We start from the raw sequence: 22,041 nt of genomic DNA, 5'->3' as shown, positions 1-22,041 counted from the left end.
GAGAATCTTCTTGTATTAAGAAAAATATTTTTATTTTTTATTTTTTATGTGGACTAATCTATCAACTTGTCTTTAGACGAGGCAGACCAAAATATCCATCCCGTTTTTTGATTGATGGATGGACTCATCCTATTTTTGAGTTTTGACAATCATTGATAAACCAAATTTGTTTTATTTTACCACTAACCCGATCATTCAAGAAAGCGGAAAATCTCTTAAAAACCCATAAGATGTTGCTTCCCTCCCGATTACAATGTGTCATCAATAGCTATGATAAAGATATATGATATTTGATGGTTTTATCAATTTAATATATATTTTAATGTTATATACTATATATTAAATAATAAACCAGTATAAAATTTAAAATACCAATAATATTTAAAATGTCCAACAAGACACAAATTTCATAATAAAATTTTGCATGTAAATCTTATAGATGAGTTTTTATTTATCTAATTTTCCCCCTGAAAATTAGTTTTTGACTTTATTTTTTTGTTCAATTATTATTTTTTATCTTATAATTTGATAATTTTACCTTTTTATACTATTAAAAGCATTTTATTTTAATAACTATATATATCATTTGTATTTCTTTTATTCTTATAATTTATAATTTTTTCCTATAGAATATAGAAATAGACGACAAAAAAATTACACTACCAATAAAAAACATTACAGAAAAGAAGACGATAAAAGAAATAGTCCGTTTATGAAGTAAAATAGAATGTTTTAATTGTAAAGACTAAAAAAATAAATTTTATAAAATTATAGTAAAATAGATATATAATTAATTATTTTTATCCGACTTATCAAGAAATTATCTATATTTATTTTGTTCTTTCAGTTTTCTAGCCATGTTGATAATCTAACCGATTGAATTGGGTTTTACAACTATTATCTTAGGTTATATCACGTCCATAAATATTTAATATGAAGGCATAGATAGGACCATGAATTAATAACTGGTTATCTAATACCGTAACAAGTTTTACTCTTTTCTTCAACTACACACTATGTGTAGTGTATATGTTTGGTAAAGAAGAAAAAGATAAGATAAAAAATAAAATGAAGTCAATAAAAATATAAAATAAAAAATAATTTAATAAAAATAAGTAAAAAGTAGAATAAAATTTTAGTTATTTAATTTAAGAAAAATAGAAAAGAATAGAAGAGAAATAATATGATATATGTTTGATAAAATGCAAAAAAAAGTAAAAATATAAAATATATAAAAAAGGAGAAAGAGAAATAAAGTATTAAAAAAGAGGGGAAAAATAAAATTATACTGAAAATAACTATAAAAAAAAGGAATCTTTAAAAATAATTTGTGTTCAACTATTTTTTTATTTTATTTTAATCAGTTAATAAAACTTATATAAGTAAATAAATAACTATTATAATTTTTTTTGAAGTAAAATAAATAACCGATTAAAAGTATGTAAAACAAAAAATTTAAAGTAAATGAATAAATCTAAATATAATCAATTAAAAAAACCATATAAAAAGTTTCAATCGTTTATAAAAACTAACATAATCAATTGAAAGTTAAACTTTTGAAAACGATGCATAAAATTTAGTCGATTAAATCTTTGATTTTTTTTTTTTACAATTTTAGTATATAAAAAACTATTTAATCTATTAACAATAATTTTTAATTTGATTACAAATGAACTTTAAGTACATTCATTTTTGTATTGATTTGAAAAAAAATATGTTAAATATTTTAAATCAACCAATAGTATAATTAAATTAATATATATAAATAAAAAATATGTTAAAACTTTTAAATCGACCAATAATATGATTAAATTAATATATAAATAAAACATGAATTTCATTTTATAAGTTAAGTTTTGTAAAGTTGAATTTCATATTCGAATTTGGTATTAAAGTTTTAGTGATGTTATAAGTTGTTCTGTTTCTTCTGTGCTTGATGATACGAAGCACAATGTATAGTGTCAACTGGTCAAGGTGCTGAATCGTAGTTGCAATACCTAGCTACCAACGGCCACGTCAAAGTAGTTTATCATACCGCTACAACCTTTTGCATTTTGAAACGCAAGAAAAAATGGAGAAAGGTCAATGCTGTAATTTTTTTTTTTCACTTAAAATAAAAAAGGTTAATTTATTTTATCACACGTTCACAGATACTTTATTTTCCAACTTTTGATCTTTCCACGTTTTAAACCTATTTTTATAAAAAAAAAAAAACATGTTTAAATATGATAAAAGTATTAATATTATTTGATCCCAAAAAGTGTGATAAAAAGATAATATTTTGTCTCATTTCATATGGAAACTAGCCAAGTGTCGTGTATGAGCGATGACGGTCACCATTAGGTGATCTGGCTGAAACCCATACCGACAACTTTCCATGCACGCCACGTGTACGATTATATTTTAAATTTAATAATGGATTCCTTGCTTTCTGCGTCCGTTCAATTGCTTCTCCCTTGGTCTTCCACCGTTTCAATAACGTGTCCCACTTTGAGTATAAGGACAAAAACTCTAACGATTTTTTCTCCCTTTTTTTTTCATCTAAATTTTTAAAAACAATCGATCTCTAGCAACATTTGTTTACACTAACTGAGTAGGAATGAAGTAGTGAAGACAAATCGCGATCTGGATTGGGTGTAGCTGAGAGATCGAGTTGAGATGGGTTTCTTCAGTACCATTTTGGGGTTTTTCGGATTTGGGGTTGGGATTTCGATTGGTCTTGTGGCCGGCTATTTTCTCTTTATCTACTTTCAACCCACCAATGTTGAGGTATGTATGCATGTATGCGTGTCGCGTGGAGCATTGTCTTCGTCTTTGACTTTAACTGTTTATTGTGGCTGGACAGGATCCTGAAATCAAGCCACTGGTGGAGCACGACCAAGAGACTTTGCAACAAATGTTTCCGGAGATACCACTCTGGATAAAGAATCCGGACTTTGATCGGGTATCTAGCTATCCAATTACTATGCTCGTTTTCATTTTTGGCTTTGGGATTTCACTACTGAACTAACCTGTTTGGACTTTTTCTCAAGCTTGACTGGCTGAACAGGTTTTTAGAATATATGTGGCCGTATCTTGATAAGGTTTGTGGTTTTGATATGCTTTAACTATATTCGATTAACACTTAGCCTTTTTGATTTTCCTTTTTTGACCATAGAGATGTTTTTAATTTATTTAGGCAATTTGCAAGACTGCGAGGAACATTGCAAAACCCATTATCGCTGAGCAGATTCCTAAATATAAAATTGATTCGGTCGAGTTTGAAACACTCACACTGGGGTCTCTGCCGCCAACTTTTCAAGGTTAGTAGTTCATCCGGACATGATGCATTCCTGGATAGAAGCCTTGTAGTTGTCTTCACGGTTACTTGGTGTGATGCCGATATTGTATAAACAGTTTTAGCCATTTTCATGGGTTTTCTATTCTATTGTTGATGAGTGTTAACAACACTCTAATGCATTTCTTTTAACACACTTTCTAATATTTGTTAAATTTCACTGGAAACTACAAAATCACCGGTGAGTCATCAAATAAGAAGTGAAACTCACATAAAATTGTGATTTCTAATATATTTCTCTCAATACTAGAGAGTGTGTCACTAGCATTTCTTTCTATTGTTTATAAAATATCACTATTTTTAGACATTGCTGTTGGTACCATAGTAATGCCTTTTTGGGATAGGAAGCAGACTATTAGAAAAAGTTAATCGGACGATGTTAGAGAAAGAGTAATTTGCACAGGAAATCTTCTCATATGGCTTGTTTGCCTCTGAGCAACTCTAGTATCATGCGTTTTGTTGGTCATAAATCAATACTCCTCTATTACATAGTGTTGTTTGGTTGGAGTGTTGGAAATCAGAGGTTGGGAAGGATAGAGGTCATAATTCTCTGAATATTTCATATTAATCAAAAGATGAAACAAATGAATTACAATTATACTTATTTATAGAGTTTGTTGGATGTAACAAACTTCATAACAAGCTAACTAATTGTATACTCTAATACCCCCACTCAAGCTAGCAATGGTAAGCTTAGCTAGCTTGAAACAAACAAACAAACATACACCGTTAAACAAAGCCCAAACTTAAAGAAAAAATATAGAAATCCAATGTTGACATGCGATCATACCTAACTATTTTTTTTTAGAAATACTAAACTAAATATTGTTGAGGCCTAAAACATCCATTATTGGTTTGAACACAATCCAATAGGATAAACCGAATATGAGGGCCCGTCGTAGAAGGTACAAGAAGCCTTGTGATATGCTTGCAACACCTGATTATTGTCAACCACATTGAAACGGTGAAATCCTTTCTATGTTCCAATGGCCCCACACCAGATTCGTGAGTGTTCCGCCGGGGTCAAAAATGTAGCCAGCGGAAAGACTGAAGGAAGGACCAAAAGAAGCTTTCAATGGTGAACACAACAATCACAAGCTGTCATTCCAGAGTCTCCGCAAGAGGGTTGACTCCCTTTCTTGACTTGCTAGTTGACTCCCTTTCTTGACTTGCCAGTGAATAACCATGAAAAGTCAAAAAAAATTGGCAGTGATCACGGAACTACAATTTACCTGAACAATAGTGTCAAATAAGTTTGGAATGACTTCAAACTTGTAATACATGGAGCATGATGAAAACCATTGCCGATATGTAGCACTATTGAGAGGTGGTAGAACAAGTATTGGCTTCTCTATTTTGTGGCCAGAACCTCCATTGCTGAAAACTTTATCACTTTGTTTGAACTTCAAAGATAATGCAATGGAAGTGTCACTGTGATGAATAGGTACTGAAACAAAGAACAAATTATGCTGTGCGAGAAGGAGAAAACTCATCTTCATCTAATTTTAATTTCTCTCCAATGTCGCGTGGATTTGGAGGGAAGGAGAGGGGATTTAAAACATCTTCAGTATAATGTTTAAACATCCTTACTTATGTTTTTTGATTTAAAACTACAAGAATATAAAGATAAATTAGTTTTTAAAATCTCTCCCTTCTCGTTGTGAACCAAACAGGTAAAAAACTACCTCCTTTCCTATGAACCAAACACAACTTCTAACCCCTTCTTTTCCCTCTCCTACATTAAAATCTCTCCCCTCCCTTCCCCTCCTTCGAACCAAATAGACCCTTAAATTCAAGGTTTGAAATTGAGTTTGTACTTTCCTTGAACTTAAATGAAAAAGTTTAGAAATTGAAGGAAACTTGATGTATTATGAATTTATGTGATGCATTTCACCATAAGATCCTCTTTTGGGTTTTACACTTCTTATGTGTGAGTTAATTGTTGAATTCTTAAAGATTACTTATGTCTACATCTCTATAACAAAGGGTTATTCGATTTCTTTGCTATTCTATGTTATAATTGATTTATGTCTTGCTAACTTGCTTGTTATGTCATATGAATATTCCTAATACTTCTTTTGTTAAATGCACATTCATAGGAATGAAGGTTTATGTGACTGATGAGAAGGAGTTAATTATGGAGCCTTCTGTAAAATGGGCTGGAAATCCTAATGTCACTATTTCTGTTAAGGCCTTTGGGTTGAAAGCAACTGTGCAGGTAACTTTATTGTGTTTGTGCACTTGTGGGTAGAGAGGGGATTGATAAATATTTTTCCCTTCGCTCTGAGAGCTCCCATGTCTTTTCAGGTTGTGGATTTGCAAGTTTTCCTTTTGCCTCGTATTACTTTGAAGCCTTTGGTTCCTAGCTTTCCTTGCTTTGCCAACATATATGTCTCTCTCATGGAAAAGGTTTGTGATTGTTGGGTGTATTACTTCCCCCCACCTACTTTGCATACACACTTGAACCTGTAATGAAGGACACTATAAGTAGAGTATTTGTTGGTGTTTTCATTGTTGTTGTCAATTGTATTTGTAGCTATATTTGAGAGCATATTCTGTCACCGGAGGAGTGGTTTCTAGTTGGAATTAAGTAACCTTGATAAAAACTGAAACCCCTGGCTGGATGATTGGATTCTATTCTTATTGGGAAGGAGGGACTGGGATAGGTCTTTCAATTTGACCTACTTATGTGCAGATACAATGCACGGTCTTCATATTGAAAATGCTTAAATTCAGGATATATCTCTCTGTCTTCTTTTGTTGCACGCTCATTTGAATTGCTATTTTGTCTTCATATTGTCTTGACAGTTTTAAGAATGATCAGTCATTGTTTTTACTTTTTAGGAATACTAGACATGTATTAAGGATAACTACTGGAAATCACATTCACGGATCCCTTATCTGACGAAACCTAAATGAGAGGGTCAAGGTGACTTCCAAAATATTTTGAGAGATTTTAGGACTATTTTAGTGATGATCAATTATCAAGCTTTCAGCTGTTGTCGACAAGGGGATCATGTTCAAATAACTTGTTTTCCTCCCTTATTATTAGTTTAGCAACTTCAAATATAATTGTGACTCAGTTGTTTTTATTTTTTGGGTGGGTTTCTTCCACACTTAAATGATTTCTGATTGCAGTTATATTTTAGTTGATGCTTATGGTGATGATATATGGAGTTATTATTGCCATTTTATGATAATCTTGATGATGCTGAAATTCTAACATTTTTCTTCTCACTTATACATAATTAAATTTTTATTTGATTTTATTTTGAATGTTCGAGGAAACTCTAGTATTGTTTTCCACCCGGCCAAGATTGATATCCACTTGTGATTATTTTATATATGGTACTTATCTTCCCTCCATTTTTGGTGTACATTATCTTGCAGCCACATGTTGACTTTGGACTAAAGCTCATAGGGGCTGATCTTATGTCTATTCCGGGCATCTATAGGATTGTTCAGGTATAAGTTGGTATCTTTTTTGTCTGTTTATTTGCTTTCCCCCTTTCTCCTATCAAATGGTTAATTTTTGAGGTCTATAGTTGCTTACATTTGTTTTCCACTCTTTAAGCTAGAGAGGGTCACTGCCCGCATAGTAGACAACCTCACCATGGTAGAAATGAACAATTGTTTGCACAAGTAGGTTTTATTTTGAAATGAGTGATATTCCCAGCTCGTTTATTTGTTTGGCAGAAAACATCTTGCTTGCAGAATGATGGAAAAATTATCACAGAACAATTTCTTGCATCAAGCTGGAGTTGTGTTTGCTCATGACAGATAGAAATTTGGTTGCTAAAGGAAATAAGATCTTGAGTTAGTAATTGAACTGGCTTGTGATATAATGTTTGATGTGAACACAAAGTAATACGATATGTAGTGTAGATGTTAGGATATAGAATAAAGGGAAATAGAGTAGTTATTAGTTAGAAGGATATCATGGGCTAGACCCATCACATCTATAAATAGGAGGTTACTTGGTAGAGGGGGGACATTCATATATTTTCATTTGTAGATATAGCTTCGGCTCTTTGTGAAAGGAGAAATTCTTTGTGATGGGGAAACCCCGGAGAAAACATTCTCTCCTATTTTGTGATCTTTTGATCCTATTCAATAAAATCTTTCTTTTCTCTCTCTTTCCCAATTCTTGGTTCCTAACAGTAGAGGTCTGAAGTTGAATGGTTTGTGGGCTTGTTAGGTGCTATTTTACAGTTCATTGAGGGTATAATTAGGTCTTCTTGGTTAAAGTGGTCCAATGGGGTAGTTGGGTGCTGTTACCTTTTATGATTGAAAGCTAGCCTTTAGTTTGGACATTTTCTTCTCTGGTATAATTGAAATCTCATCCCATACTCATACATTTGCTAGTTGTAGAAATATCATTTGATTGGACACATACATTCAATGAAGTTTTTTATGGTCATCAGCCATCTTGATTCTTAAATGCCTTCCATTCTCTCGATTTTGCTACTTTATTGTATAAAGTTTTATTATTATGGATTAGAGTGTACACAGAAAAGTGGTGGTAATATTAAGCATAGCACACCCAAAAGTGACTAGTAACTTGGGCCTTTTAAGCACGTGATAGGGGTTTGATCCTTCACTATATGAATTAAGCAATACTTATGGGTAGAGGAGTTGCCCCTTAATTGGGACTCTACTTCTTTGCGAGATTAGTCTCATGACTTCCGTCAGTGGGAACACCCCTGAGACCACTCCTGGATCTAAAAAATAAAAAACAATGTATAGAACATATGTCATGTATTCTTTAGTTCATGGTGTGCACTTGTGGTCTATGCCTTTTAAACATATCCATGTTTTTGTTATTGTTCTAACTTCTAAGCTAGTTTTGGTTTATTAAAATATTCCCCGCTTTTAAACTAATTTAAAGAGTATTGTTTTCAGGAGCTTATCAAAGATCAAGTTGCAAACATGTATCTTTGGCCCAAAACCTTGGAGGTTCCAATATTAGATATGTCAAAGTATGTTTCTTCATTTCTATAAATATTTATCAAAATATAATGGTATATTAACTTTTTTTTTTCTTTCTTTCTTGTGAATATAATTGGGAATCTTAGAGCCTTGAAGAGGCCCGTTGGAATTTTACATGTAAAGGTTCTGCATGCAATGAAGTTAAAGAAGAAAGATCTTCTTGGTGCATCCGATCCTTATGTGAAGCTAAAGCTTTCTGAGGATAAATTGCCATCGAAAAAGACTACTGTGAAGCACAAGAACTTAAATCCTGAATGGAATGAAGAATTCAATATGGTTGTTAAAGATCCAGAATCCCAGGTTTTAGAGATTAATGTTTATGACTGGGAGCAGGTAAACTTGTTGAACTGTGAGTGTTTTTTCTATTTTCTTATGATATCTCAACTAAATGTTGTTTTTGTATCTTTGCTTAGGTTGGGAAGCATGACAAGATGGGTATGAATGTGATTCCTTTAAAAGAAGTTTCCCCCGAAGAGCCTAAACGTTTCACTCTTGATCTCCTAAAAAATATGGATCCCAATGATGTCCAAAATGAGAAGTCACGAGGGCAGATTGTTGTAGAATTGACATATAAACCCTTCAAGGAGGAGGATTTGGGCAAGGGGTTTGAAGAGACACAGACAGTTCCAAAAGCTCCAGAAGGTACTCCAGCTGGTGGAGGTTTGCTTGTAGTTATAGTCCATGAAGCTCAAGATGTTGAAGGAAAGTATCACACTAATCCACATGTACGCCTTATTTTCAGAGGGGAGGAGAAAAAAACTAAGGTACAGAATCCCAGGAAATACTTGCATATTACTTTTTCTTTCTTCTGGATTATCTGGAATAAATAAAATAGCATGCTCCCTAGCCCTTCCTCTGGGAGATAGGGAAAAGCCTCTTTACAAGCTGGGGTTTAATATGCTTCAATTAGTTTATGGAATTCTTTGCACTCAACTAATTGATGCTACATAAGAAGTTTGGGAAATCTCCAATGGATTTTTTAATCAAACAAATTGTAGTTTAACCATTCTACCCTGCATATAGTATTGGTTTGTTAGTTTACTATGTTGCCAAAACAACTGTTGTATAATGACATGGTTGGTTTGATCTCGTGAAATTTTCATGTCTTGACTGAAGTAACAAATCCATCAAATTTTTTTATATTAATATACCACAAACTAGAAAAAAAGAAGATAGTGGGATGTAGATGCTGATGCCAGATAGTGGGATGTAGATGCTGATGCCAGAGACAAAAGATTGGGGTCATACATGTACATTACATTCAGATTGAAATTGGTTTTGTATGGAATGCTGATGATACCGTGGTTACAATTACAGCGCATTAAAAAGAACAGAGATCCAAGATGGGAAGACGAATTCCATTTTACGGTGGAGGAGCCTCCCACCAATGATAGATTACATGTGGAGGTTGTCAGCACTTCGTCACGAAACCTGCTCCACCAAAAGGTAGATAGTCCATAGCAACTCCACTGTTTTTTAATTATGTAATGCGTTGTTATTAATATGATTTTACATTGTAGAAACTAACCCCTAGTCTTGTGCAAAAGTTAGCCTTAGACAAGGAAAGCCTCAAATTGTTGAAAAGAGTTAAAGCACTTTAGCTTTTTTCTTTGTTTTCTTGATGACAACACTTGGCTTTAAAAATGAGAGTTTCCCAAACATTTAGTGACTCCAACTCCTAATATAAAAATGTAGGCTGAATTATACACAAGTGCCTTTAGCTTTAGGTATTTTCATGCGCAACTTGCTCACAGGATTTTAATAGAAGCTCAATAGAGATGACAATAGGTAGGGTCTGGATAGGGTCATATAGTATCTGTTCCCATACCCGTGTTTAAAAACAGTACTCGTACACAGCCTCATATCCATGTTGATAGTAATTTTAATCCCCATCCTCGTACCCGCTGGATACCTGTGTACCCATACCCGTAACTGTGACTCGCATTTTACTTATGTATAAAGTAAATAAATCAATGAAGAGATAACATTTCACAAACAAACATAATATTAATTTGTCAGGTTTTTAGCATTACAAAAATATAATATAACAAATTTTATAAATAAATATTACACAGCATTCAGTTCTTGTAAATAAACTTTTAAAAAATCAATATAATAAAAATTATTATTAAACTTTCAACATCATGGTCATGTGTTAATAATATTCTTCAAGACTCATAAAAAAAAATTATACAGAAATTAGTTAGATTAAAATTATAGATTAAATTATATATTATAAATTTTAAAAAACAAATATGTAGATATTTGACCTCATCATCAAAATCATCTCCATATTTTTGCAAACATTTGTCTTTTAAGTTTATATGTTGATTTGGTCCCATTAATATCAATAAAAACTACATAAAAAATAAAAACAACTTTTATTAAATAAACAAATTTTAACTATTTATTATCTTGTTGCTTGTATTTCAACCAACTTTTTACACACTTAAGTGTCTACAGGGTAAATTCATTAATCCTAGAACAACGAGGACTCAAAAATCTACCTCTTGTGCTGAATGCAAATTTTGAAGTTACGATTGAAATTGAGATTACCAAAAACATCTTCAGTAATTTTTTGCAAAATTGGATACTTGATCCCACTTGTTTTCTACCATCTAAGAATGTCAAAAGTAGTACTCCTAGACAAAACTTTTTCTTCTAAGTAGTGTTTTATTTCAAACTTTGTTTGGGTTTCAATTGTATCATTCATAAATGAGTCATAATCACTACGAAAATTGTTAATATTTAAACTATCCAAGTTTGACTCATTGACATTTACTCGTGAAGTTGAACTTTCTATTATTCCCTTAGCTCTAGTTTGATACTCTTTAAACAATGAGTATAATGATTTTTTGATATTAATTTCAATTGAAGATGAGCTACCATAACACTTAAGAAAAAAGTACTTCAACAACTTCAACTTGTATATTGGATCTAAAATAATAATAATAATAATATTATATATATATATATATATATATATATATATATATATATAACTGTAGGGTGGCACGAGTTGGGTACCATTTTATTCGAACCGTCATCCACACCCACTAAATTTTGTTGATATATACCCGTCTCGTATCCATCTTCATATTAACAAATATTTATCCGTCTCGCATGAGGATATTTTTGTGGATGCCCGCAAGGTCTGGGTCTATTTTGCCATCCCTAAAGCTTAATAGGTGGGATTTGCTTATATATTTAGGATGTGGATTGTTTTATTTGGAAGCAAAGAAAGTAAATCACATATCACGAAGTTAAAGAGTTTTAATTTTTATATAATTTAGCTACAATGTATGTTGAGGGATGATTCTAAAATACAAATTTATATGCTCGCGCATTGCAATATTATTTAAACACTTGATGATTCCTGGCTTGCACAAATATGTTCTTTTCAGACATCAGTGCTTTCACTGCTTTGTCCTGAAATTAAGCCCAACGTTTTTTTTTTTCTTTTCTTTTCCTTTGATGTTACTTGATATGATCGAGTTTTATTATCTGCTGCTCCATGCTGCATTAGGAATCATTGGGTTATATCGACATCAATCTTGGGGATGTTGTCGCCAACAAAAGAATTAACGAGAAGTATCATCTTATTGACTCCAAGAATGGTCGCCTCCAGATAGAGTTGCAGTGGAGAACCTCGGAAGCATGAATGATGATTTAATTTTCCATCGATGTGTACTTCTGTTTCCTTTTTCCCTCCCCCCTTCCCTTCTTTTAAAATTGTCTTCCATCGAGTGTAAGGAAATCGTGAGAAGGGTATTTCTTGTATTCTTCTCGTGAGATATATTGGTTTTATTTGTCAATCATGTACATGTTTGTGATAAAAATGTTTGAAATAGCAAAAGCATAGATATGATTTGGCTTGGATTATATGCATTTACATTTATTTGGTACGGTTAAAGACGACCTATATGATGCTTATCCAGCTTTCAGCTTGAACCATAATCAGAACTAAATCAGAAGGTGATGCAACATTCCCCCACCTCAACCAGCCCTTCAATTTGGTCTGTTGATCGGTGCCCCCTGTTTTTATTTTTATTTTATATTTTTAATTAAAAACTTTTAGTTCTTATATTTTTACTTTTTTAATTTTTACTTCTCATAGTTTGACATAAACATTTTTAGTTCTTATATTTATATTTTTTTAAAAAAATTATCTTTAGTTTTTATAATTTGAAATAAATATTTTTAGTTCTTATATTTATATTTTTAATTTTTTTTAATCTTTATAGTTTAAGATAAATATTTTTAGTTTCAATATTGTAGATGTTTAATTTTTTTTTAATTGTTGTTATTATTATTATTTTTATATAATATCATCTCTTTCGTACTGCATTATAATATAAATGTATTAAATTTTGTATATTTGATGTCAAATTTATTTTGTAGAAATTATTCTAAATTAGATTTTTTAATATTTTATGTCTTTTTTGTACTTTCATCTATAATAATTATTGTTGAGATATATTTTTTTTTTGAACTTTCACAAATTGAAAACTAATATCATGTAAAAAATAGACATCATTGAGAAAAAATAAATCGATGATAATGAATATAAGAATTAAAAAATTATAAATATAAGGACTAGAAAATTGATCATAAATTAAGAATTGAAAAAATAATTATAGAAATTAAAAATATCTATTTTAAATTATAGTAATTAAAAATAGGATTAAAATATTTTAACCTATATTTTTTTAATATCATTATTTTCCAGTGCTATCATTTATTATGCAATTTCCTTGCTACTATGAAATGAAGTAACTTTTGCTATTTTTGAGTACTTTGAGACTCGTGAGATTCCAAAAAAATCCTAAGCAACCCATCATGCTGGTTTGGAAAAATTCAGTTTTACAAGTTAAGGTATCATCAACGGATCCTAGCGGCTTCCATTCATACTATTAATCATTTCCGTTGGAAATTGTTTTGACGATAATTCCTCAATTTCATTTTTTTTTCTTTTTCTTTTTAACTTATGTAACTGATCACAAACACACAAGCAGTCTCGTTTGTAAAAATTTCACACCAAAATTTTCGTACTACACACCCATTTTCTTCAAAAGTACACTAGTTTTACGTCCGAAAGTGTATGGGACATTGGCAAATAGTTCTGCATTTTATTTTATTAAATTTTAATTATATTGGTACATACCTTACAAAATATTAATATTAATTTTGCGCAAATATTTTGAACGTATAAAAGTTTAGATCGAATATGCTTTTTTTTTTTATACAATTTATGATTTATATTTAAAAAATAGATTGTTTAATCTATTATCTATATAAAAATTAGAACCATTAAAATGAATAGTAATCCGTAGATCAACCTGATCCACCTAAAATTGATTTAGGTCAGACTAAAAAAAATAAAATATTTCATGTTAAATGAATCAATTTAAAATATAATAATATATGATAATATATTATTATAACCCTCTTCATATAATAATATATAATAATGAAGTTTAAATTGTTTAAATTACTCGATTGTTTTGCTTGTAATCCTAATGACTTATTTGATTTAAGTTAATAGAAGTTGTTAGAAAGTTTATTATAATGAGTTAATTACAAAAAAATATTAATTTTTTTTTTGATAAATCAATGGTATATTGTTGGAATTAAATTTACACGAACTCACGAAACTTATTTCAATAAAGTGATTTAGACTCCTTACTTGATAAAATCGATAGTTTACTAGTGGTTTACATCGTTAATAAATACATTAATAAGTCTTTAGATATCAAATAATAAATATACTAATTTTTTAACAACACGAAAGTTAAACTAGAAAAACGGTTAAGCTTTCTTAGTTTATACTTTATATTCACAGCTTGAGTCCTGACTATAGATTGGGAAACTTGAATAGAAAAATAGACGTTATTAGCGTGCTTGTTTGTCTCTAACAAACTTCTGCAAAAAGACCCCCTTTATTACCGTGTTGAAACTTAAAAATTCGAAAATATGTAACCACACTTTCAGCAGGAATACAAACATTTGGGCAGCAATCATACCAAACAGCATAGAATTATCCAATTTTACCACAACAAAACTCGTAACATGTAATAAATAATCGAAAACATAGTATTTGATATTATTTCTATTCCTTTTACCATCTTCCATACATGTATAATAACTAAAAGCCAATAAATTGACTTGAAAACAGAATGATAAAAAATTTAGGGAGGGAAATTACTCAACATTCCTATTCTATTTACATGTTATTACAGCTAAAACGAGCTCCGCAAATCCCTTTACACCTTGAAAATGTGGCGATCCGATTCAACTGCCAGTAATCGAAGAATTCATATTAGTTTATTAACAAATGAAAAAGAATTCTACACATGCTGCAGCAAAAAAATATGATTGATCTAGTAATATCAAAAATCAATTGCGAGATTTCACAACAATGGTAAACTCACCAGAACCACGTCACCGCCTTTGATGAGCGTGTTCCAAGCGAGGCCATTATTTGAGAAGCAGGGAAGAAAGTATATGCAACCAAACAATAATTAAGCCTCGAGAGTAAACCCTGATTCATCATATCAACATACAGGCACGGTTGGTTTGTTCCAGAAACTCATGATAAATCAAAGGATCCCTGGCCTTCATTGATTGCATAAAGTAGCTTCTTGTACATAATTTCCTGTTTCAAAATAACCAACAATGCTTTGCAATGTTCTACCTTGGTAGAATAAGGAGGAAGCTTCAGGTAATTTGCACAAGTCATCACACTTGGCAAGTCATCATCAGCTGATTCTGAAGGCCCATTCCCATTAGATGAAACATTAGCTGCACCTACACCATGTAAATGTATTAATTAACGTTGCAGATATCTGGATAACCAGGAAGTGTGAAGTCCAAGCAGATATCTTCAATTGGGGCCCCACGAAAATGCAAATTAGCAATTGTATCAGTATCGCTACCACCAATAGATTCTATATAACGCTTCCGGCTAACAAGGGCATTAAACTCTTGTAAAGTTTTCCCAAGCTCAGCATCAATGAAAAGAATGTCATGCAAATCAAGCTCCTGCAGTATATCAAAGGCTAAATATAAACAGACTAAAATCAACCTTAAGATAAACTATACACATGAAATCAGACAAGACACCTTAACATCTACATTTCATAACTTACTTGACCAAGAATAACCCTTATAAAACGCCATTGACAATGGTAAATCCAACCGGCGTCCATCTCTTGAAGAGCTTTAGCCATTACATGGCCTAATAGCCAGAAATATCCGATCACTTTAGAAAATTGGGTACCCTCAGATGCGTCAACATTTGCAGGCCAAGGTCGAGGAAACAACCCAAGAGGAGCTTGAACAAGTCCTCCATCTCCAACAAAAAGAGCCTTCACTACTTTTCATTTTCTTTTCATCTCCATCAACTTCCATTTGATATTTCTCTGAAGAACCTGATCTCCACATTTGAAGTACAACTTTTTGTAAGTCATGACTGAGAAGTGTGTAGAACTCCAGAGTGGGACCCATATTACAAGTGTAGTTTTTAATGAAACATTTCCTACACTGCTATATTTCAGAAACAAATCAAAGAAACTTAATCGTTCAATTCCCTTGCATTCATATTAATACGAAGTAGGGTGAACATTCATCGATCATGCATATGATGCATCCAAGTTACAACCACCACTATACAATCATTGACTATGATTGTTAGGATCCACATCTATAAACCCCATCCGCCATTCAAACACATGTAAACTAGTCCCATTAGCTTATGATCCATGTTGATCGAATTCCACGTGATGAGGAATCAAACATGCACTCCACAAATCCCATTCACCAGAAAAATCACGTCAAATACACATAAGCTACTCCAATTAACTTGTGATCGATGCCGATCAAACCTGACGTGATGAAGAAGCAAACATGCCCTCAAACTCAACCTATCAAAATCCAAGTTCCAGCAAACTAACATTATATACAATGATCAAACCCACTAGCCACTAGGTCAGAGCTTCCATGAAGCACCTCATATTCTTCACATCTTCACGACTCTCCAGAAACTTTTCCGGCTTAAACAGCTTCCACAGTCCAACCGGGTGCTTCCTCTTAGCCTCACCACCCCCATAAAACCTCCCATATATCTTCTCACACTCCGGGTATGGCTTCACATAGAGATTATAAAACCTAATCCTAGAGGGCATAACCAAATCCTTCAACCCAACATCAAACCCAATCGCACCCTTCCCCCTCAAATACTCTACCACACTATACCTCGCCACAATCTGCTTCTCAAAACTCACACCCAAGTACTTAGGCACCTCAGCCAAACACTCCACATCACACTTCATCCTCTGCACCAAAAACTCAACCTTCCTCTCAATATCCCCAATCTCATAACCAATCACCCGAGGCTCCTTCCACAAAATCTTCAAAGCATCCCTTCGGGTCAATCCATAGCCACACAAACAATCCACTCTTAGCTTCACTTCCAAACACGCCCTCACCAAACCCTCCTCCGTAACCCTCTCCTTAATCGCTTCCCTGCACTTCAAACTCTCCAATAATCTCAAACACCGCGAAAATTCCCCGATTTCCATCGCCAGAATCCTCGGGTCGTTCGAGATCTCTTTTCTTATAACCCTCCCGGGAAACCCTAACCCTTTAATTTCGCGAATCAACGGCCTCAGCCTGTCCTCGACCCCGAGGCACAAAACCCTAGGGAATAACCGAACAATGCGATCGGTTTCGAGTTCGAATTCCGATAGAAAATCAACCACGCTTGAGATTTGATCCTCCGTGGCGACAAGCGCGTCGGGGAAGCGTTCGAGGATGGCGGCCACGGTGGCGTCGGAGAAGGCGAATTTTTCTGTTAGGGTTTGGAGTTTGCGGGAGAGATGGAAGGGGTCGAGGTGGAATTTTGCGGAAGCGAGGAGGAGGTTGGCGAGGGCTTGGGGGGAGGGGTTGGGGAAGCGTGATTTGAGGTCGGGGAAACGCGATTCCCAGGTCTGGAGGAAGGAGGGGGAAGCGGTGACGAGCGAAACGACGGCGTTTTGGGGGAGGCGGAGGGAGAGGAGGGTGGCGAGGGAGTTTTGGAGGTGGGGGAGAGGGGTGCGGAGGAGGGAGGGGTTGCGGGAGAGGAAGGAGGGGAAACCGTGCTTTTGGAGGAGGGTGGCCACCGCGACTTGTTTTCTGTAGAGGGATTCTGTGGAAGTGCTTCGGAGGAAACGCGCGTTTGCGGAAACCGCGCCAGACGCCATTCTTCTCTCCTTCCTATTGTTAAATTGTAAGAATACAGTATACTGTACACGCTAACACTCACACCACTCTTAAACTGCAATCGCCTTTTGAATAAAAATTACTATTTTCTTCTCTCTTCCCAATAAAAAAACCTGTGAGTTTCATAAGATGGATACATGAAATTAATATTTTTTACTAATTTTTTCTTTTATTATTTCTTATTTTACCTTTTTACTTCTTAAATATATAACTCAAGGAATTAATATTTTTTATTTTACTTTTTCATTTCTTAAAATATAAAATTCCACACTTTTTATGATAATATTTTTATTTCTTAAATAATTTATATTTATTTGTAGTTTTTATGTTTGGTTTTCAGTTTGGAAGAGATAAAAATATATTCATTTGGAAACTTTCTCTCACATACTTCTACGTTTAGTTGCCTAAGAATGAGTGTTACCAATAAAACAAATACACACTAAAACTAGGGATGGCAAAACGGGCCAGTCCGGCCCATTTTAGCCGGCCCACCAATGAAAAATGGGTTGGAAATGATGGCGGCTCATGATATATACACCTCCTTTTTTTTATAAGTACACCTCCTTCTTTTAAAAAAAAATTATAAAATATTATAATTTTTTAAAAAAATTTAAATTTTACACTTTTAACTTTTAATTTGCTACTTTCTTTTCTTATTTACACACTTTTTTTTTCTCTTTCAATTTTCACATGCTACCAAATATAGGTGGGGTGAAGGAAAAATAAGGGAGTGCGTGTAAAAATTGAAAAAATGAGAAAAGATATGTGAAAAAAAAGTACTAAATTAAATGTTGTGGATGTAAAATTAAAAAATTTAAAATTTAAAATTAAAAACATTTTAAAATTTTAATTATTTTTTTTTTAAAGGAGGTGTACTTATAGAAAAAAGGAGGTGTATATATCATGAACCAATGATGGCTCGCCCCGCCTAAGAGTGGGCTGGTGGGTCGGTGGGCCAGCTCGCATACTCAAAAAAAAAAATTGTAAAAAAATATATTTTATGTTCAAATAAAAAAAATTGCTACAAATAAATAAATATAACCATATGAAATTAAAAATATATACATATTGTACATAATACATATTCAACAAAAGTAAATTACAAACTTACAAATTACTAATATTCTAAATTTTTTTATAGTCTACAAAACAAGTCCAAACACAATTAATCAACTTTGACTTTCTATTTCAAGTTGATTTTGAACTTTTATCTTTTTATTTTATGCAACTCTTTTATAATTTTTTGTTTAACTGTCGCATATTTCATTATAACATTTAAAATAAATAACATACATAATATATTAAATAAATAGTAAGAATATTAAATAAGGCAATAAAAAATATTGAAGTACGGAAGGTAAAGATGAAGAAACGCTAATTTAATTAAATTACAAAATTTTAAATTAATCAAATAAATTATTAACTACAATAATTTTCAAATACACTCATATAAACACATGTACACTGCCAGTGTAAAGTTTTTTACATTGACAACCAATTATATATTTTAATTGTGCCATGTCACTATTAAAAGTAAATGTGTTTATAGTGACATGACACAATTAAAAGATATAATTGATTGTCAGTATAAAAAATATTTACACTAACAATATATTGGTGATTAACTTTATATATATATATATATATATATATATATATATATATAATTAAGGATATCGCTCAATCAAAAATAAGATTTTGAGAAAGGTAAGGATAAACAAATTTTGAGGAGAAAGAAAAGTTAAGACGACTACAATTGATTTTTTTAACTACAGAGAAGAAACCATTACCTCCCCCTGGATGTTGGACCTGATTTTTTTTAATTTTATAAAACCAATTACTTATGCACAACTGAAGCCCAATTATCTATGCAGGTTGGTGAATTATGATAGGCCAGCCCGCTATTTAGCCCGATGGGTTAGCGGGTTCGTGGAGCGAGATTGATAGGTTAAAATGATAGGCCCAGCCTGCCAATTTTTGGCAAGCCAACAGGCTAGCCCGCGGGTCACAACCCATTTTGTCATCCCTAACTAAAACAATACGAGAAATTCGTTAATTCATTTAGATGAATAAAACAAAGTTTGTGTTAGTGTGTTTAAAAATATAAATCTTGAATTTACATTGCGTAACTTTTGTAAATTTAATTTTTTTCTCTTTTTATTTTCTTTTTTTAAATTACATACAGACTAAATGATTTTATCATAAAAAAATAAAATTTATTTATATATAAAAATAGAATTTTAATTATATTAAACATGACAATATTATGTTAAAAATTGACATGAAAGCATCATGTTTAACATGAAGTAAATTTAACTCATTCATATAATCAAATATAATTTTTTATTTTTTTTTATTTTTTTTATACATCTTCTTCTTCTTTTTTTACAGAACATGTATCTTCTATCAAGAAAAAAATAGGAAAAATTAACTACTAAATATAAACATTTTTGTCAATAATTCAAATTGTGATCCACTGTTCTTTATTCATCATTTTTTGTGTGTGCATATTAACAACATTATTATATCTTTTCTACTTTAACTTTTATTACTTACATTTTTTTTTATTGACATAACTTCTTTGTTCACTTCTACTATCCAAAATTAATTTTTAAAAATATCTTATAAGTCACCATTTTAATCATTTTCAAAGGTTTTTTTTTGGTACTACATTTTCTAATATGCTGAAATTTTATAAATTTTTCCATTACCTTATTTTAATTTCATTCTATACATTTTAATAAATTATTTTATAGATTTAAATCAACATATAAATTATTTTTTATAAATTATTTTTTATGATTATTTATCAATTTGAATTAGATATAAATATTTTTTCATAATTATCCATCAATTTTAATTAATGAAACGAGATTCAATTGTTTTTAACCTTTTAAAAAAAATTATAAACTTGTTATATGCATTAAAAACTTTTAATTTAATGGTTAGTTTGTTGGAATTTAATAGAAAACATAAGTTGTTGAATAAATTAAGTCTACATATACTTATTATTAGAGTAAGTGGATCTCTCCTTACATATATTAAAATTTTAAGATTAATTTTTTTATATAAAAATATTAGCTAATTTTAAACAAATAATTAAAAAAATTAATATTAGATGATATTTAATAATTTTAAATATTTAATAATTAAAAAGTTACTATTACTTTTTATATTGATTTTGTATGGAATTAGTGGAGAGTATAAGAAAAAAGAGAAAGAAGAATTTTAAATTCTGACTTTCTTTTGGAGAATTTGATATTCTACGATAATGTTTGTCTTTAATTTAAATTGTTTAATAATTTAATTTAATTTATTGATGGTTTGTTAATTAAATTATTTGTGTTGTTGTGTTTTAATTTAATTAGTTGTTGTTTAGTTTCAATTGAAATTATTTTATTGTGGTAATTAGTTTATTATTGTTGTTGAGTTGTTTTAAGTGATTTTCTTTTTAAGTGATTTTCTTTTTCTATTGGGCTTACTTAATGTGAGCTGAATCTTTTGGGCTAGTTTGAGAAAGGAGGGGAACTGAATGAATTGTTCTAAGAAGTTAGGAGTGAGTTCTCATCCTAGGAGCTTATAACTTGTTTTTTAAAAAGGGAACAAAAGAGAGAAAGAGCTTTTGGAAAAAAGTTTCCTTGCCTTGACTGAACCTTCCTCTCCCATGTTCCCTTGCTTGTGAAGTTGACTCTATCTCTTATAATCCTTGGGCATTCTTGATGTTGGTTGTCTTGCCTGGTTGCTGGTTGTGTGGTTGAGGGTTTTTGAGTAGAGAGTGTCTGTGCAAAGTCTTTGGTATTTCATGTTTGTTGGTTGTTTGAACTTGAGAGAGGTAAGGAAAGCATATCTTTTTTTTTTTTTTCTGTGTATTTTGCATGTTGCAAATGGGTATGAAATACACTATATTGATTGTCAAAATTCTCGTTGGACACTTGGTTGAGTTAGATGAAGTGGGTTGGATTTTATTGCATTTTTGTTGAGTATGGTTGTGGTTGGATGGATGGATTGGTTTATGGAATTTTCTTATTTGTATGTTATTTTGTGGTTGGAATCATGTTGTGTAATGATGATTATATGAGTTTTACTAGATTAGAATTGAGTTTGAAGTTAGTAGACGAGTTAAAGATGGATTCTGGTGGTTTAGGAAAATCAATTTTTTTTAGTTTTTTGAAGTGCAAACCTTGCACTCATGTTAGTCAAAAAACTTCGCGATGAGTGCGATAAAGTTGGAATCAGTTTCCTTGATCTACATGAAAGCTATAGTGATGTTAACTTTCCAATGACATTAGAATCGCTCGAAAAGAAGATCTAAAACTCAAGTTATGATTTTTTTAGTAAAGGTTAGACTGACAACTTTTATGTAGATTGCTGCAATTTTGGAGGTTTTCTACATAGTAGATGATGAAATTAGAACTTGAGGTCTTCATAAAAATTGTTGATATATATATATATATATA

At 31.5% G+C, this 22,041-nt stretch overlaps 2 protein-coding genes across 9 annotated transcripts; one reads left to right on the top strand and one right to left on the bottom strand.

The window, feature by feature from the left end:
• The first annotated feature begins 2,442 nt into the window (after positions 1 to 2,442).
• LOC109798675 (synaptotagmin-2) lies at positions 2,443 to 12,208 on the top strand. Of its 2 annotated transcripts, XM_020359026.3 has the most exons (12): positions 2,447 to 2,769; positions 2,846 to 2,944; positions 3,033 to 3,083; positions 3,179 to 3,302; positions 5,437 to 5,555; positions 5,645 to 5,746; positions 6,728 to 6,802; positions 8,240 to 8,316; positions 8,413 to 8,659; positions 8,740 to 9,090; positions 9,644 to 9,772; positions 11,853 to 12,208. In XM_020359026.3, the coding sequence occupies exons 1-12, from the start codon at positions 2,659 to 2,661 to the stop codon at positions 11,985 to 11,987; spliced, it is 1,620 nt and encodes a 539-aa protein (XP_020214615.1). In that variant the 5' UTR covers positions 2,447 to 2,658; the 3' UTR covers positions 11,988 to 12,208. The 2 variants fall into 2 exon arrangements, with proteins under 2 accessions (XP_082918041.1, XP_020214615.1); XM_083061915.1 differs by lacking the exon at positions 11,853 to 12,208 and having other exon boundaries at positions 2,443 to 2,769; positions 9,540 to 9,703.
• Positions 12,209 to 14,398: 2,190 nt separating this feature from the next.
• On the bottom strand, positions 14,399 to 17,630 carry LOC109798673 (Mitochondrial transcription termination factor family protein). Of its 7 annotated transcripts, none has more exons than XM_020359022.3 (4): positions 15,475 to 17,630; positions 15,021 to 15,367; positions 14,758 to 14,981; positions 14,399 to 14,621 (listed from the first exon to the last, which is right to left on the bottom strand). In XM_020359022.3, exon 1 carries the CDS (start codon positions 17,563 to 17,565, stop codon positions 16,309 to 16,311), a length of 1,257 nt encoding a protein of 418 aa, XP_020214611.1. In that variant the 5' UTR covers positions 17,566 to 17,630; the 3' UTR covers positions 14,399 to 14,621; positions 14,758 to 14,981; positions 15,021 to 15,367; positions 15,475 to 16,308. The 7 variants fall into 7 exon arrangements, with proteins under 7 accessions (XP_020214611.1, XP_082917937.1, XP_029127141.1 ...); XM_083061811.1 differs by having other exon boundaries at positions 14,758 to 15,133; positions 15,262 to 15,367; XM_029271308.2 differs by lacking the exon at positions 14,758 to 14,981 and having other exon boundaries at positions 15,021 to 15,133; positions 15,262 to 15,367.
• Positions 17,631 to 22,041: the final 4,411 nt, after the last annotated feature.

The sequence above is a fragment of the Cajanus cajan genome, chromosome 8 (assembly GCF_000230855.2).
Source record: "Cajanus cajan strain Asha chromosome 8, NIPB_CcT2T_4, whole genome shotgun sequence".
Classification (NCBI taxonomy): Eukaryota; Viridiplantae; Streptophyta; class Magnoliopsida; order Fabales; family Fabaceae; genus Cajanus; species Cajanus cajan.
The sequence above is the reverse complement of the archived record's forward strand: the minus strand, read 5'-3'. Positions and strand labels throughout refer to the sequence as shown.

Excerpts from the sequence above, each read along its gene's own strand:
- LOC109798673 (XM_083061810.1), bottom strand. The coding sequence starts at position 17,565 with ATGGCGTCTGGCGCGGTTTCCGCAAACGCGCGTTTCCTCCGAAGCACT.
- LOC109798675 (XM_020359026.3), top strand. The coding sequence starts at position 2,659 with ATGGGTTTCTTCAGTACCATTTTGGGGTTTTTCGGATTTGGGGTTGGG. Across the intron at positions 8,660-8,739 it reads ATGTTTATGACTGGGAGCAG|GTTGGGAAGCATGACAAGAT; the intron begins GTAAACTTGTTG and ends ATCTTTGCTTAG. Across the intron at positions 9,773-11,852 it reads GAAACCTGCTCCACCAAAAG|GAATCATTGGGTTATATCGA; the intron begins GTAGATAGTCCA and ends ATGCTGCATTAG.